The sequence below is a fragment of the Taudactylus pleione genome, unplaced genomic scaffold (assembly GCF_031769625.1).
Source record: "Taudactylus pleione unplaced genomic scaffold, aTauple2 ptg000517l, whole genome shotgun sequence".
NCBI lineage: Eukaryota > Metazoa > Chordata > Amphibia > Anura > Myobatrachidae > Taudactylus > Taudactylus pleione.
In genome coordinates this window covers 2,927,501-2,946,486 of record NW_028284919.1, presented here as the reverse complement: position 1 = coordinate 2,946,486, position 18,986 = coordinate 2,927,501, and the positions used below count along the sequence as shown (strand labels likewise).

Genomic DNA, 18,986 nt, shown 5'->3' with positions numbered 1-18,986 from the left:
GATTGGTTACAGTGCGTATTTCGTCTATGCCAACTCCTATGTGTCTATACAGTATATATGTATGACAACTACTACACTCTGTAACATCAGCACAGATTAGTAATGTGAGATTCATGTTCAACTGGGGCAGGAAGATTGTGGAGTATAACACACCTCTATATGAAACAAAGTTCAATCCATCGAATTTGTTAAGTTCTAATGTCAGAAGTGCAAGGCTTTGCCTTTACCACTTATATTTATGCTCGTATTTGATTAATCCACTCTGACTTGTATGTTTTTGTCCATTCATATTCCAGATCTTTAGCATTAACAAACAACTTTAAATCCAACTGTTATTCCTTTGTTTACACCAAATATAACCAACCAGTTTGATAAAATAATGATTTATTTAATGGATGACAAAACACTACCATGCCACATCCTAACTGTCTTTCTACAAAAATTCTGGACAAAAAGCGTAGTTTTTTGTGTACAGTTTCACATTTTAAGGTACACTTTTTCACCGAATAGAATGGGAAAATATTAAAATCATTAGGTTTTTATTTGGTATATTTTTTGGATTTATATATTTAATTTCTTTTACCATTTTTTTGTAATGTATTGAAAATATCCACCATAATCAAAATGTCTTACAGATAGTCTATTGTCCAATGTGACATAGCTAACAATAACTAACATTCAAAATTTCAAGATAAAGAAAAATAAAGGAAAAGAAAACAAACAAAAAAAATAACAGAGGAACAACATTAACACATCATTTGCGGATTGAGTGTGAGTTTACTAACATTACTATTTGAAAATTGTAGAAACCCTTGATAACATTCAAGCTGTCAAAAAAAATGAAGATTAGCAATTTTTATAGTGAAGTTTAAAGCTAACAATTTTGATTAGCAAAGAGTGGTGTTGTCTGGCTGGCATGCGAAACACAATACTAGTAATCGGCTGGAATCTTCACAAATAAATGACTTACATTCCATATTTACAAACTCATATATACAACATTAATATTGGCTGTACATTTGGTTGGATTTTAAATATTAATTCTTCAGTTAACAACTGGCATATCAAACTTCTAGAAATGTCATTCTGGTTATCAATGTATTTTCAGTTTACTGACTGAAATAAACAGAGTCATAATTCTCCTATTTAATGGCAGACCCATTTTATAGCCCAATCAACAGAAAATGTAAAATAATGATATATTTTCAAAAACACAGATATTATTGTCATGTATTATTTTTTAATATCAACCTAGCAAAACCATTAGGCAGAATGTGACCACTATCATCATTTAGTAAAAAAAATATATTTACCATTTTACTAATTTTAATGTTTATCTTAGAAGCTAAATAAACACATTTTAAATTAAAACAATCGGGACATTTTTTAACTGTGTTGTATACAATTTAATTTTGCAATTATGTTAATGGCTGAAATACAGATTTTTTTTTATTATGTTGCTTGTTTTGCAGTAATACTCATTTATAAATGGATACAGTGTTCATTTGATACTGTTTCAACTGTCAAGCAATACCCATGAAGAGTTTGGTCACTAACTAGATGCTAATGATCTACAACAACATAATAAGTAGGTAAGGTATCACAGAAAAACAATAAATATAATACAACAAATGTCCTTTTTTCCTAGTACACTAATTAAATAAATTACAATGTATTAATTTTGTGGAACACATTATAATTATATTTATTATCATTATTTTTGTGATTAGTTTGTAAAATTTACTGAGAACATATTTTTTCAGCAGAATAAATACTACCTACATGAATATGAATAAATAAACAAGCCATACATTCTCTGTAGTTATGTACTGGAAGTGACTGGAAAAATTGACAAATAGTATGAATTAAATATTCCCAACTAATAATAAATTTAATTTGGTTTGCTCATTTTTTATTATTACATCACTATATATTTCTGTGGTGTTAAAAAGATTGGCTGCAGAGTTTTGCATTATGACATATATATGTAATTGAGAAAATAATATAAAGAACACTCCACTGAAACCTAAGAAGCAAAGTGTATAGTAAAATAATTTTACATATCATTAAAATTTAATGACAAACATTAATGTAATAATATGTTCCATTTTATAGGATCAACAAGATTTCAGCTTTAATAAACCTATTTAATTGAGATTAGAGAACTGAGAGCTAACTAGAGATGCAACCATAGTGTAATTTTACATATTTTAACAATTCATACATTCAGACAAAAAAAACTTTCTTGAAGGCAAAATATATGTAATTTACAACAAGGATACAAGTATATTGTAAAACCAGAACTGTAGCTTTCTTACAGCAACTGAACATGAACAAATTACTTAGATTTTTTAGAAATTACATTTAAATAGTCACGATAATGTAATGGATTAGAAAGTACTAAAATTTCCAACACCAGATTTTAGCGCTTTTCTTTTGTATTAATCTAATGTAGTTATTGAGAGTTGAAGATAAAGTAATATTTACACTACAAGAATTATCTTAATCTGCTTATTTAAAGGAGTTAACAAATCTGTTTGTATATTTTAGATTCTCTATCTTAGAAACATAGAATTTGACGGGAGATAAGAACCACTTGGCCCATCTAGTCTGCCCTTTTTACCTTTTGGCCTTTTACCATGAGGTGTAATTATATTTTTCTCTGTCCCATTTCCTTATCTCATTTCAAAACCCTTCCACCAATTTTATAAATGTGTGAGAACAGTCAAGCCTCAATGTCCAAAAACAGACAAAAAAGTTGAAGATAGTTGTTTGCTAGTAGGGTAGCCTAACACTATGTGTAGCATTTACTTGCGCCAGTTTATACACAAATATTTAGGTCTCTGCCTGTAACCCCTTGTCCCATCTGAACCATAATATAGTCGCACCTGAAGTCTGAGTAATATTATTTTTAAATGTATCTTTTATATTATTTCTTTTTGTTCAATGGTGGTGCCTTTTTGACACCTGCTGGTCGCCCAAAACTTAAGAACTACAATTGATACCCTTCAGTCTGGTTGCTTGGTCCAAACAATTCTGTGAACTTTACCCTCTACCTGTCTGATCTAACTATACATATATCCAGTTATTTGGCATTTGGAGATCATTTTCATCATCTCAGATTAAAACCTTCTATACATTAAATAATAAAGCTATTTACATTTTCTTTGTACTGCTTTAGGATGTCTTTTCCTCATGTAGCTTTAGTTTAGTAGTTTTAATTCATAACAAATTCATAGGAGGGGCCTCTTCTATTACTGTAGATTACTGTAAAAGCCCCAGCAATCATTAAACAATCCTTCCCTACTTTCTTAAATGTATTGCATTGTTTTCAAGAACTTTACAGTAGTGAATAACTAGTAGATAAAGAGACAACATAATATATTGTATTTCCCATTCTGAAAGTTATTGTTAAAATAATGTGAATTGCGTAATAAAACAAGCTCTGACTAGTTTACTTAACCTTATACATTTTTTGTGGAAATGTATGTTTAACATTTATGCAATTTATCCACTATTATGATGCCATAATTTACATATTAGTTATTTTAATATAGTTTCTGATTGCAGGAAAATGTTATTTAAACTGGGACACAAACAGTGAAGAAACTATTTATGGTGAACAAAGACAAGGAGAATGGTTTATTATTGCCGGCTGATAACATAGACTAGTATCTAATGTAATTCTGTTGCAGTCATGGCACAATAACTAAAGTAAATGACAGATATGAATAACAAATTTTAATCACAGATACTACAGTAATTTGAAATGATAGGATAACTGAACCAAAAAGTAAAAAAAAAATAATTAAAACAAATTGTGTGGAGTAAATTGAGATTAATAAAATTATAAAATCTTACTCTGCCTCGATCTGGTGGATCTAACAGTGTCCCTAACAGGCCAAGGATCTTAATAATATCATGAGCACAAGAGAGGAGCTCACACTTTAATTGTTACAGACCTAGTGGGACATGTTGGAACAGACAATCAAGAAAGAACAGGTACTATAAGATTTTATTATTTTATTGATCTCACCAAACTCCCAAATTATTTGTTATATTATGTGTAATTATCCTTAAATACCAAGATATATTGTTTTCTCTGTTACTATAAATTATGTGTTTAAAGGTAGAGAAAAATTATTTGTAATTTCTGTTATAGACTGAATGAATTGTGTCTTTTAATAGACTGTAAAATTAATTTGGACTTGAAATTATCCTTTTAAATCCTTTGAAAAAGACTCCCAAATATGAACACTATAGTGTTTACTTACAACGAAAATTTGGCCTCCTGACCTGAACCAAAGCGATTAGGCAAAGGTATTCAAAATCAGGGGTTCACAAAAATGGCCTACACAAAAATATCATCTATGTCACAAATATTTTGACACATCTTTCATACATTAAAGCAAATTGCAAAAAAAGGCATGGATCATAAAGGAAACTGAATGAGCCAGTAAAAACAAGATAAAAACATGTAATAATTACATAATGATATACACAATTTTAGTAAGATTAATACATTGTATTCATTTACGCTGCCCTGAATGTTGCTTTTTTTATTTTTCATGATGTGAATTTGAGCAAGCAAACTGTAAATTAGTATTAATAAAATAATTGTGCTATAATCTTTTTTTTTTCCATACTAATAGTATTAGTTTCTTCAGACTCAAATGCAATGTTAATTTAGTGCGGCAATAAGAACAGGTTCAATGCTACTGTTTGTTTTTATGAACATTAACAGGTTGTCTAGTCTGTGTAGTAGTCCTTTTGGAGATCCTTAAAAAGTCTTGCCTCTTCTGTTGTTTTTTTCCCATTTTCTTTATAAGTACAATAAACCTTAATTGGTAACAAAAAGCAGTGTATTCAGACAGTATTGTATGCCGAGTTCACCATGCTTTATGTTCTTCCACCTAGGAAGCTGTAAGGTCTGATAAGCCATCGAGGACACTGTTCCGTTAAACACATGCTAAACATAACATTTTGTATTTTCCAAGGAAAACATTTCAGTTGCATATTGTTATGTAAGAATTGGTTTGTGCTTGGCACGGCAAAAGTTAATCCTCTTCCTCTTCCTCTATGACTACAACAGGGGGCTTGTCTTGAATTCTGAAGCATTCTTCAAACACATTAACGATAGACTTGTACAAGTGCTGTTCCATTGCCGGGCTCTTCATATAATGGTTCTCATCCGGGTATATCTAAAATAAATAAATAAGTGTAACATAACTTTTTTTTTTAATTGTGATTGAAGAAAGATGTTTAAAAAGACAATCCACCCCCAAATTATAACTAGTTTTAGTACCCATATTGGGTCATTGGTCCTGTGCTAGTTAATCTTTCAAATGTACAATACTATGGGTGTATTGGCTGAACAATGAATTCAGGATATTGGTAAAACAGTATTTGTGTCAAGTAACCCATGCAGGCTTAAAGTATTGAATTTTTGTTCTTAGTATTTATTGTATAGACTGTGCATTCACTATGGCCATGGCTCAATAACTGTATGAAGAGAAACCTGTTGCAAGAATACAACACAAACTATGGTTTGTTATACTGAGAGCTATGAGCTGCAAATTACTGTACTGTATGTAATGGAAGTAATCTATTAACTAATGCTTAGGGAAACAAGTAAACAACAGATCAGTCAGCAGACAGATCCACCGTCCGAGTGGCCGATATGTAAGCAATACACACTTACCAATTGGTCACTCGATATGTCTGGCTTGACATCACAACGGGACGGGCATTAAAATTTACCTGCCCAGTTGTGATGTCAGTGCCGGCGGTCCCTGCTGCAAGTGTACAGGCCTGTCGCCAGTACACACAGCCAGACGTACCTATATATCTTCAATATATATCAGCATCATCTGTGCTGCAGGGCCAGCTTGATATGTCTGTATACAACGTGTACACACCCAACGATGCACACATGATATGCATAGAAGACATATTGCATTATTTGCCAGCAACATTGTTCTTCTATATGATAAATAATGGTTTGGATTTTTTCCCCTCTTGAAGCTTTCTGTGAATGTCTGCTGTGCGATCTGTGGTATTAATTTGTAATCCGCAAAAATAATGACACAATTTGTCTGTACTGGTGTGGTCAGTTTGCACATTGCGCTGGACTCCTGGTGCAATATTCAAATGGATGAAGATGACGATTGGTATCTGCTTCTGATTGGCTCAAAGCCTCCCACTTATGCTAATACCTTAGTAATGTGGCTGCTTCAGTGTTTTAGAATTAACACAGCAATATTAGCAATCAGTCAGCAGCAAAAAGCTTAGTCCCATTTCATCTTTAAAAAGCAGAGACAACATATGTGTGACTGTGTATTGATTTGAGCTTAATAGAAACTTTAAATTTGTTTTGGATCTTAGTGGAATTTCCTTTGATATTGTGATGCAACTTTTTTTCTAATTTATATACTAATGTTTGTACAAGTATTTAAGCATTTACTACGAACACAGTGAAGCCATACCTCCTGGCATAAACCAGGCGCATATATTACTGTTCACACAAGGGGGTCAATACAATTAGATGTGAGTTGCCGTTTTCTCAGCAAATTCACATTGCAAAACTATTTTGCAATCTATTTTCACCTGCCTGGGGGTGAGTGATGGTAGGAAAAATCTTTATTTTAAGGTTAGAATGTCAGGACACCGTGCAGAACCCCATGGACACTCCCCCCTAATGATTAATTAGGCAAATGGAATTTTCCAATTAGCTTAATTAGTCCAATAACAACATGTAATTTTTGGTGGTTTAAAAAAATGGCCTTAAATTAGCCCAAAAACAATTTTTTTGTTGCTTTATTCATCCCAAATTTGATTAGAGTAATTATTTATTTTAAATAATACTTTTTTTCCATTTTTTTTTAAAGTCACCTCAAAATCATCTTTTTTTCCTACTTTTTATTGCATTTTTCCTTTATTTTCATATGAAAGTAAATAAAAATATTTGATTTTTATGATTTGTTTGTACAATAAATGTACAAATCAGCCATTTAACAACATTTAAAAATCTCCAATACTTTCCTTATGCCCACTAACAGCCTTCTATATGATTCTATATGATTCTGCAAGCAAAATTGTCACTTTTTCGGAGTCCAGGAAGGTCACCCCACTTTTTCATGCACCTCTCTCACATCGCATTTGGCTGACAATTCGCAACCCCCCACTGCGAGTACTGCATATAGGCATTTTCAATTGGTTTGGAGAAATCCCGGGTGCGCCCATGCGCGAAGTCTGCGAGTTTCATGAAACAAATTTACAACTCGCAATTCGCACCTAATTGAATTGACCCCTTGGTATAAATTTGGCATACATGCTGAGATGAAGGCATCGTGCTGATATGGCTGGCTGGCTCTGTAAGTTAGGCAAAATTTGCCTTTGTGCTTGCAATTTAAAAGCAACTTCCATCCAACTCAGCCTGAGCACCCATACTTCTAATTTATTTAAAATAACTTTTGCATGGCAACTGTGCACTTTACAAAAAATCGCAGCCAGTTTTTACGGTTTGTTATTCGGGGTAGGAGAAAGGAAGAATGGATATGAACTGCTGCTCATTTAGGAGTGCCCCTGGGCCATTGCGCTGCTGCTGCTTTGTCTTTGAAATGGGTCGGCATACCAGGCACATAAATAGTGCTGGGAAAAAGAGACTCACCAGTAAGGAATAATTGGCTTTGGCTTTGACTAAATTCGTTATGAGTTCCGCAGTGTGTTGGAAGTGGATCTTTTCTGTAAAATAAGATTAGTATCAGTAAAGGGGACAAATTAATTAAAGCACATTTTCTAACTGCTCAGTGAGGAGCATCTGTCTAATAGTTTCTTATCATTATGGAATAGATTAAGGATTAATAAAGCATTACTCACCATCTGCAGTAGCGTGGATAATCAGAAATTTAGCTTTATTCGATAAGGACTCTCGAACTGTTACTTTGGCCAACTGTGGAAACATAGATTAAAGAGGCTATCTTTAGCAAAAGGATAGGAAATTGGCTTAACAGAAATGACTGATAAGCTACAATGAGAAGTCACAGAGGCCTTGTTATTTGAATGGAATAAAGGATATGGATTTCAAGGCAAATTTAATAGATTCTTTAGTTTAAAAAGAACTGGGTTGCTACATTCAAAAATCCAAGTTTTATATTATAATTGCAAAATAGCAGAGACTTTCTGTAATTGTTAAATGTGTTAATTGTATTAGTGTTTGAAAACAATTCATAAAGGATTCCATGGTGTAATCAGCATTTTTTTAAAGAACTGTTTTCCTGCCTTATTGTGTGAGAAATTGAAAATTAGCTTTAGGATATAATTGGGTTAGGGAGAAATGTACAGGCTGTACTAAAATGTGCTATTATGGAAAATACTGCCACACAGGCAAATTGTATGAACAGGTAAAATGCCTTTTACAGTAAACACACTTGTAGTCTAAGGGTTTTTTCATGTTGTTTATGTGATATATATATATATATATATATATATATATAATCCAATAAAGATTTGGCACTCCAGCTGTATAATATGTAAACAACTACCCAGGTGCCTTCCCTAAGGCAACAGCATACAATAAAGGAAAAAAGGGCAGCACTCACGGGACTTGTACCCAAGTAAAAAATACAAACTGTCGCAGTATGCTATGGTCCGACGTTTCGGTTTACCAAACCTTTTCCTTTTGTCCTTGAAAAAGGTTTAGTAAATGGAAACGTCGGACCACAGCATACTGCGACTGTGTGTACTTTTTACTTGGGTACAAGTGCAGTGAGTGCCGCCCTTCTTCCTCTATTTTATATATATATATATATATATGTATATATATATATATATATATATATAAATATATATACACACATACACCATATATATTTTTAGATTATTTAGGTTTTACAAATGTATGCAACAAAGACACAGATCATGCAAGATCAATTGTGCTTATTTTCTATGCTGGCACAAAAACAAATTTAAGCAATTTTTTTTTTAATGACCTGACATTGCTATACATGAGTTCACGATTATGATTTTTATAACGCATAACAAATATATGTATGTTGGATATATTATTCATACCTCATATGCTCCATTGTCGATAGTATGTAATCCCAAATATCTTTCCGAAAAAGCAGATGCTTAAAAGAAGAAAATTAAAAGTGAGAAATAAAGAGACAATAACTTCGATATTTTTCTTTATTTTTGTATGTTACGCAGGAAAGCAATTCTGAACATTGCGTGCCCAGAAATGAATGCACATGTATCCATTGTTGGCTGAATCTATGCAGCCACATTGCCCCTATTCACCAACTTGTGAAAGTAGCCGCCATTACTATCAGCACACATGCGAAAGTAGTCGTCATTACTATCAGCACACATGCGAAAGTAGTCGTTATTACTATCAGCACGCATTTACATGGTGCAAGAGATTCATCTGCTTTCTGCTTATCCTCACTTATAATATGAATAGCCCACAATTTAGTCTACATGACTATGACATGTCTCCTATTGGTGAAATGCCCCATTGCTGCCCTGATACACACATTCAGCTGCAAGTGTAGATGACACTGAGATACATTTGACTCTGAATCGCCCATAGCTGCTCAAAGTTGCGTATTCTCAGCTAAGGAGCAAGTACAGTACGAAAAATATCCATCTGCAAAACCGCCTTGCTTTCAGCCCTGAATCAGCTTTTTAGGTTCTATCTTTGGAGAACTACATTCCTGAACAAGGCAATTTGTATACAGTCAGCCACAAGTGGTCCTTTAACAGTCCCTCCTGCTCCTTACCAGCTCTCTTCTCGCCACCACTCTCCTCCCATTTAAATAAATATATGACAGGAAAGTGTAGTATTAGTCCAGAAGCCGACAAGAACAATGGAGAGGCTTTAAAAGGGCTCTTTACTGTAAACAACTATACTGAAATAAAAAAATGAGCAAGCGGCGCCATACGATGTAACTTTTCCTTAGACATTATAACAAATTAATCTCTATACCATATGTGGAGAAATGTATATAATACACATATAAAATACTAAAAGAGCCGTGTGAGTGTTGCAATATAAAAAATGTGAACAATTTATTCTCTGTCTAAAACAGATGCCATCATAACTACAATACGTTAAAACATAATAGCATAATTAATTGCAATTGCTTATATTGTGGAGAAAGAGATATTCACCAGGTGGTTGCCAGAACAATAATGAATGTATCTATATTGTTGCTTCTTGGTCAAATGGCCACAATAATTGTTGTATGAGTCAAATGGCCAAAAGCGGCTTCAAGTATAGACCAGAGGGCCTGATTCAGAGCCGCTCGTAAGCGGCCGCTCGTTCGCTATGAGCAATGTTCGCACAACTGCGCATGCGTATGGGTCGTAATGCGCATGTGCAAACCAGTCATTGCGGTCGGGAATCGTGCGCTCGCAAAACAGCGAGGGGCTGCTAATTTGATTGACAGAATGTACCGTTTGTGGGTGGTAACAGGGGAAGGTGCTTGAAAACGGGGGAGTGGAGATCCGAACGCAGGCGTGCCAAATGGAAAAAAGGGCGTTTAATGGGAGTGCATAATTAGTAAAGGAGCGTCATCGACCACGTCACTTGGTTGTCTTTTAGCCTGAACTGCTCGCAGTGATTGCGGTAGGAAAAACCTACCACAAGCACTGCGAGCAGTTCAGATGCCTTTTGATGTACCCGATTAATCAAATAAATACTGGAGATGACGTGTGATGCGAACGGCAAAGGGGCGTCTTTACAAAATAGCGAGCGCATTTTTCGTTTGCTCGCTCAGGCATAGAGGCATCAACAAACCAAAATGAGCGAGCGCTCAATTTAAATAGCCGGCCCCTTGTTTGGAACGACCGTCCGCAAATAGCGTCCAGCTCTGAATCAGGCCCAGAGTCCACACAGTCTAATGAGATAATTCTCAGTAGTGGAAGTATTTCAACTGCAGCTTTGTGCAGGATAAGTGTTGTCCATAAAGTCACCAGCAGTCTGTGTCTTGGATTGCAGCTTGGTGCAAGTTGAGCTGTATGGACCTTTCCCACAGTGGTATAGTGGGCTGGCTACAACCTTTTAATTTGCTGATTCCCGCATATCCCAGTCAAAAGTGTCCAAATAGCAGACGTAAGCAACAGAGAATTCACCCTTGGCAATGCTGGTGTAGTGACTAATTAGTTTTTCTGTCATTAGAGAGCATCCTCAGAGGCAATGAGGAAGCGTCTGAGAATTATCTCTTTGGACTATGTGGACTCTGGTAAATATACTTGTAGACAATTGTGGCCATTTGACTCTCATACAACAATTATTGTGGCCATTTGACCAAGAAGCAACAATATAGATACATTCATTATTGTTCTGGCAACCACCTGGTGAATATCTCCTTCTCCACAATTTAAGCAATTGCATTGAATTAATTATGCTATTATGTTTTAAAGTATTTCATTTATGATGTAATCTGTTTTAGACATATAAGAATAAATTGTTAATATTCTTTATATTGCAACAATCACACGGCTCTTTTAGTATTTTATATGTGTATTATATACATTTCTCCACATATGGTATAGAGATTAATTTGATATAAGGTCTACGGAAAAGTTACATAGCATAGCGACGCTTGCACATTTTTTTATTTCAGTATAGTTTTTTTACATCCAGACGACAACCTGGTTATCTAGCGCCAGCTACCATAAGTGTTTTTCTGATATTTGCTGATAATGGAGAAAGTGTATTAGATTTCTGCCACCTCTGAGGAGCTGTGACAGCGCCATTACACCTTCTATATTTTTAACTCTTTACTATAAATGCTGTTTATAGCAGGTGCCGTCTCATATGGCTAGCAAAATAAAAAAATTGCCAGCACCCGGCTACACCTGATTTATTATTATCTATGGTACAAGCTGCATGATAATATATATGCACTTTATAAATACAAAAAGATTACACTTGTCACACAAATCTGTCACACAAATCTGTAGCTAGCAGCATAATTAAAATATGACATGTTAGAATGCCTTTAAGAATGCCAACAGGTAAATATATGTAGCAGTGACAGAAAAAATTGGGGATAACTCGATAAACATTTTTCTAGTAAAAGAGCTTTCAAAGAGTAGTTCCCTGGTGCTAAACAGGTGTTACAAAGGCATACGCGGGTCAATTCAATTACATGTGATCTTACATTACATGATCCAGCATGAGGGACAGTGCACACATTTCCCGTACATACAGAAGCCTAAATTGTGCAGAATGCATGCTGTAGTGGTCACATGCCTCCAAGGTTTCCAATAGTCAGTGATGTGCAGTGAGGTAAATGGCTGGGGAGGCACTGGCTAGTGTCAGAGCCAGATTTACAGATACATATATTATGAACCTGAGGGTACAAGTGGGCATTATACAAAGGTGCAGCAGTTTATACTTCTGGAAATTTTATGTTTTTTTGATCAGGGTTGTGCGGAAAAAGGTAGACAGAGGAGGCAGTGCCTCACCTGTCATATACTTTTTACTCCAGAGTTTTGACTATAAAAATGATTCGAATAATATAAAGATCATATTTATAATATTTTACTTCTCTTATAAATTTTTATGGTCAAAACTCTGAAGTATACCTAAGTATGACCTGCCTCACCTGACCACACATCACTGCTCTGTAGGATCACCGTAAGTTACCAAACTGGTGTGTGTAACAAAACCTATTTACTCACTGCAAAGTGCACCTCGTTTCAGTGTTTGTGATATTTTAACTATTTGTTTTGAATAGCGAAAGAGACTATGGGCTCTATTTATTAACATTATTTTAACTAAAATAAAGTGAAAAAGAGTGTTTTCACACCTTTTTCCACATTATTTTAGTTTCACCTACAGTTACTATAGGGCAATTGGAGTAGAATTCATAAAATTCTACTCCAACCCCTAAGTATCACTTATTTTTAGTAAGCAGATTGCATTTCCCATAATTGTAATGGGAGATGTGATCTGCCTGGTAAGTTACTAAAAATAAATTGTAAAAAAATACAGAGGAAAGCCCTGTGATAATAACACCACCTGGAGGTGGCGTTATCCAGGGTATCCCATAGTTACCGGACTCCTACTCTGCTCTAACGGGGAGAGCAGAGCCAGCAGTCGGCCCCAGTAATCAGCTGTGTGGTCTAAACAGACCACACGCTGATACAGTGTAAAAAAAAAAAGTAAAAAAAATGTACTTACCTGACTCCAGGGACCGGAGTTCGGGGCTCCGGGTGATGTCCTCCCTCCGGTCAGCTGGCCTCCCATGCGGCACTGCAGCCCGGTCATCAGGTGATCGGGTGCCAGTGCAGTATGGGATATCACCTGAACGGAGGACATGGAAGACATCACCGGAGCCTGGATCATGCAGGTAAGTGTAATTAAGGGAGAGGGGGGGTCACGGGGGGGTTCGTGATCACAGGGGGCGGGGCTTAACAACAGGGCAGGGCTTAGCGCCGGGGGGGGGGTAGCAGCGACGGTCGGTCGGCGCATGCACGTGGCACTGGTCATGGTATTTTTTTGAGAAAATACCGTGACTAGTGTGCGGAGGGGATTTGCAGGGACAGAGCTTTCTCGCAGGCTCTGTCCCTGTTTGTAGTAAATCCCTGTGATATTGCCTGAATTCGCAAAGCGAATTCAGTCAGTAATATCACACTACAATCTGCATTACCAATGCGGATTGTAGTAAATAGAGCCCTATTACTTTAATAACCTAATATGATGCAGTGGCCCCTATGGAAGGGATTCTTCATGTTCCGGCAGTCTGAATACTTGCTGATAATATAAGTGTTTCTCTTCCAGTTGAGAAAATGGCTACCAGTTGGCAGGGGGGACCAATTACCAATTAGAAGTCGGATGGCGGAGCTGAAGGTAACTACTATGGACTTTTGTATGCACGTATTAACCCACTCTGAACATTATGGATTTCAATGAACCCTTTCAATGCTGCAATGTGGCATTTGTAGGTGTGAAATCTACAGTGTAGTATTCATATGAGCATAAAAATAAACAGAAGGTGAATATCTGCAGCTGCTTTTCCAATTACTCTTTCCCTTACACCCATTAAAGGTTCTCCTACTTATCATAGTTAAGTTTCTAATTCTATTTTGCGATGGTACTTATCGAATGAATAATTAGAATGACTATGCTCCACCTCTCCAGTACAGGTTGAGTCTCCCATATCCAAAATGCTTGGGACCAGGGGTATTTTGGATATCGGAATATTCCGTATTTTGGAATAATTGCACATTATAATGAAATGTCTTGGAAATGGGACCCAAATATACACACAGAATGCATTTATGTGTTATATACACCTTATACACACAGCCTGCAGGTCATTTTAGACAATATTTTTTATAATTTTGTGCATCAAAAAAAGTTTGTGTACATACATGAAATTCATTTATGTTTCATATACACCTTATACACACAGCCTGAAGGTTATTTTATACAATCTTTTTAATAATTTGTGCCTTAGACAAAGTTTATGTACATTAAACCATCAAAAATCAAAGGTTTCATTATCTCAGTCATGCTGAAAATATTCCGTATTTCGGAATATTCCGTATTTCGGAATATTTGGATATGGGAGACTCAACCTGTACTATAATGGGCTACTATTTATCACAGCAGCAAAATTAGAACTACATTTGACAGTACATACCCTGTAACAAAGAAATAATATTAGGAGGAGAACCCATTTTATTACATTCTGCCTTTACAGTATAATTCTAAACAATATAAAACTTTTTTTTGCACAACTTATGCATGAAAACTAGAAAGAAAACTACAAACCATAAATCTGTCCCAAAAGGGGCATAGTTTTACCCAAAAAGTGTGTGCTTCTGGGCGGATCATGTAGAGGTTTGGGCCAGATCGGAGGTATGGCTTATTTTATCCTAATTTGGCATATCTAAACGTTGGGAGCTATGCATATATCAGTAATGTTGGGCATGGCTAAATGTGGAATGTTGGGAGGTAAAAGTTCACTTAACATCTAGGTGCAACATATAATGACATCATAATTAGTCATTATTTGTTGCAGTTTCTCTGTGTGGGAGAGTGACTCACTCCTACTTTGTACAGCTGCATCGTATCAATTACCATAAGTAGCGCCTGGTTGGTTATCTTGATTATCCATTTTTTGCATCCCTTACGCCTAGATCCCTGCATTCTGGCAGTGGTTAGTTTTCAGGACATGACTGCTCTCTAAAGTCCTAATGAAGATTCACCAGGAACTTTAGTTCAGTTCAGAGACTATTAAGGTTCCCCCAAATAGAACCAGTGCTACATATCTGTCAACTACAATAAAGGTATCATTATTTCCTGTCGATGCAACATTTGAAACTAAAAAACTGTAACTTTACAGAAACAAAAGTCATATTCGTTACAGATGTCTAAAAAGAGGTCTAGTAAGTCTAGAAATTAGACTGATGCTTTCTGCAGGCTGCAGAGACAATAGGGGCATCTATAGGCTGTAGGACTTACAACATTTCTTGGAGGAAGAGGCGCACTCTAAGGCCTAGTATAAGAAAACAATACATAGTACATTGTCAAGATGTTTTTCTTTATAATTGTTTACATGGTTTTTTTCCCCCAACAATCTTACCATATAATTTAAAATCTGTTATTGGAGAGAGAGCTGCTCCACATGTAAAGAGATCGTCTCCCATGGATGTAAGAAGACGGGTGCTCAAATATCCTCCATATTCCTATGTAATAAAAAAGGCAGGTTAATAGTTGTATGAATTACCTTATTCATTACACATGTTACATAATAGTGCTATTAACAAACATGGTGTAACAGGGTAAATGTAGTCACACTCTAAGTAAACCTTTCTTAACAATATTGTAGAGGGTGCAGTCATTTCTCCTTTCAGTGAATGGCAGTGTAGACTGCATAGTGACCAGGCCACTAGTAACCATGGACCAAGCTCTATCAGGACTGAGCGCTATCCAGGACAAGGCAAACCACCTCTTTTCCTAATTAAGACATGGATAATTATCTTAGTATAGGCAGCAGCCTATTTATTAAATAATTGCATTTAAAGACACACAAAAATATCCATTTATTTATAAATTCAGACTTTGCACTAATTTACAAACCCACTGTGAGTCATGAACACCAAGTAAGTGCAGTGCACTGCAGGGCAATAGAATAAAGAAGACCTACAGTAAGCATGTTAATTCCTTAATCCAGAGGTTCCCAAACTTAGCCATTACAGTTTACATTTTAACGACATCCATGCTTGAGCACAGGTGACTTAATTAGTACCTCAGTCAATTTAATTTAACAATCTGGTCTAAAGCATAGATATCCTTAAAACCTGGACTGTAGTAGCGTAGTTTGTGAAACTCTGCCTTGATCACTGGAGCTACTGTAATTTGTTGGTTAACATTTTATTTGTTAATATGTAGAGATGAGCGGGTCCGGTTCTCAGAGAACCAGACCCACAAGGAACATTGCAATTCCCAAGTCGGATCCAAGTCCAACTTGAGTTTTCCAGCTTGACTCGGATCCGAAAACTAGGATTCTGTAAAGGTCCCGGTGATTGGCACAATTTTCACTCTGGCTGTAAAGAGTGTACGGAACAGACGTGCTCTGTTCTTCTCTGTTATTCAAGGGTGCACTGTTGTCGGGCTGGGGCTGCAATACATAAAGTGGAGGTTGCTGCTGTGTCACTGTTGTCCTGTCAATCAAGGGGCTCTGTTCTTCTCTGTTGTTAAAGGGTGCAGTGTTTTAGTTGTTCAAGGGTGCAGTGTTGTAGTTGTTCAAGGGTGCAGTGTTGTAGTTGTTCAAGGGTGCAGTGTTTTAGTTGTTCAAGGGTGCAGTGTTGTCGGGCTGGGCCTGCAGTACATAAAGTGGGGGGTGCTGCTGTATCAATGTTGTTGTGTCAATTAAGGGGCTTAGGCTGCAGTTCAAAAAGGGGTGCTGTGTCATCCAGGGGTGCTCTGTCAATCCAGGTGTGCTCTTCCCCAGTGTAAAAAAAATAAAAGTTAAAATTAATAATTATCATTCCACAAAAAATCTTGTGATACTGTAAGTGGTAGCGCAGTGTGTTATTCTTATTCATAAAAGATCTTGTGACTGTAAATGGTAGCGCAGTGTTATTCTTTTCTTATTCATAAAAAAATATTGTGACTGTAAGTGGTAGCGCAGTGTTTTACTCATAAAAAAACTTGTGACACTGTAAGTGTTAGCACAGTGTGTTATTCTTTTCTTATTCATAAAAAATCTTGTGACACTGTAGGTCACGGATACCGCAGTGTAATATTTAAATGTGTACAAATTGACGTATGTGCTGTAGCCCCCTTCATTTGTGTTTGTTGATTTGGAAATGATCAGTTGAGAGGAGAACAGGAACCACATACTAGTGCTGGAGCTGCTGCCAGTGCAACCAGTTATGGCGATACTAGTCCGTCTACATTATCTACTAATGCCAATGCCCAAGGGCATACAGGGCTTAAATCAGTGCATCTAAAATCAAAGAACCAATCTTTTATAGTGGTAAAGAAAAAACATCAAAAGGATAGTTAGCTGCAGAAAGACATAAAATTAGCAATATGCCTTTCACCACACGAAGTGGCAAGGAAAGGCTAAGGCCTCTTATGATGTAAGCACAAGTAAACATGCTGACATAGAAATCGAGGGTGCTTCTGTGGAAGTGCACCAGGATGAGCAGGCTATTTGTGTAGCTGACGCTAATAAGGATGTTGATGATGAGAATGTTGATGTAGATGATGTTGTTGATGAGGATGTTGTTTGTGTAAATCAGGCACCAGTGGAAGAAACAGTTGTTGCCCATGATAAGGAATAGCCAATTGTCATGCCTGGCCACAAGACAAAAAAATCCACTTATGTGTGGAATTCTTTCTACCAAAATCCAGACAATTGTCAAGCCATCTGTACCCTTTGTAAAGCTAGAGTAAGTAGAGGTAGGAACCTTAACCATCTAGGAACCTCCTCCCTGTTACGTCATCTGCAGCGCATCCATCAAAAAAAGTTTTTTCAAAATTCAGAAACTTTGACTAAAAAAGTACCAACAAGCAGTCCAGCATCAGCTAGCTCCCTTCTCTCTGCTAGATCCAAGCACCTGCCATGTTCACCACTAACACCTCCATCAACAATAGCAATCATGAAACGATTGGTTTGTTTGGGCACCCACAAAACAAGCTACCAATGGGCAGCTGACATTACTGGCAATGATCTCTATGTGAACAAACTGGCTTTACAGGGACAAGATGTTGTCGCCGCCATCATCCGATTCCTCACCCTCATCAGTGTGTATATCATCTTCACACAATATTAATTTGTCCCCAATGATATCCACAATTACAGGTGTGTCTGTAATTTTTGGATGTAATTGGCATAGAATTTGTAGTTAATTTTGATGGACATCATCTTTTCCACATTTTGAGGAAGTGGCCTCCTACGCTGATCACTGACAAGGTTCCTGGATGTGCTGAAAACTCTTTCTGAGTACACCCCCTCGAGACTGGGCAGCTCAAGTAAAGCAAAGCCAGTTTGTGCAAGAGCCTCCAAATTGCCTTTTTCTCTGCCAGTAGTTAAACGGACTGTCTGACATGTCTATTTGGATGCTATCATTAAAATATTTAAAATAGTCCTCAGATGGAGTCATGGTAGAGACCTCATTAAGTGTAGGCAATTTTTTTAGACCCGAACAGATGTCAAAACTTGGTTGTGTTGACTCATCTGCATCACCAGTGGGTCTTTTGGAAAAGTTTAGTTTTTTCTCAGCAGATGCACTTGGTGGAGAAACTGCAGATGAAGCCATTGCTGCATCACATGCCACTTGAGCTGACAATTTGCTTACCAACAGCTATTTGCATCTCTTCAGATCTGTGTCCATTGGGAAAAAATACACAACGTATGACATAAACCTAGGATCAAGCACGGTCGCCAAAATGTATTTATCCGATTGTAAGATCCAGACAACCCTTGGATCCTGGTCAATCTAAAGTCCGACAT

General features: G+C 36.4%; 1 protein-coding gene across 1 annotated transcript in view; it reads right to left on the bottom strand.

Annotated features, from left to right (window-relative positions):
• Positions 1-290: 290 nt before the first annotated feature.
• Positions 291-18,986, bottom strand: part of DPP6 (dipeptidyl peptidase like 6) — a 587,423-nt gene continuing 568,727 nt past the window's right edge. The window contains exons 22-26 of the mRNA XM_088450360.1: positions 15,606-15,708; positions 9,073-9,131; positions 7,879-7,951; positions 7,670-7,743; positions 291-5,201 (exon numbers count right to left, since the gene is read on the bottom strand). Of these exons, the coding sequence (XP_088306486.1) occupies positions 5,058-5,201; positions 7,670-7,743; positions 7,879-7,951; positions 9,073-9,131; positions 15,606-15,708 (453 nt within the window). The 3' untranslated portion in view covers positions 291-5,057. The remainder of the gene's footprint in view (positions 5,202-7,669; positions 7,744-7,878; positions 7,952-9,072; positions 9,132-15,605; positions 15,709-18,986) is intronic.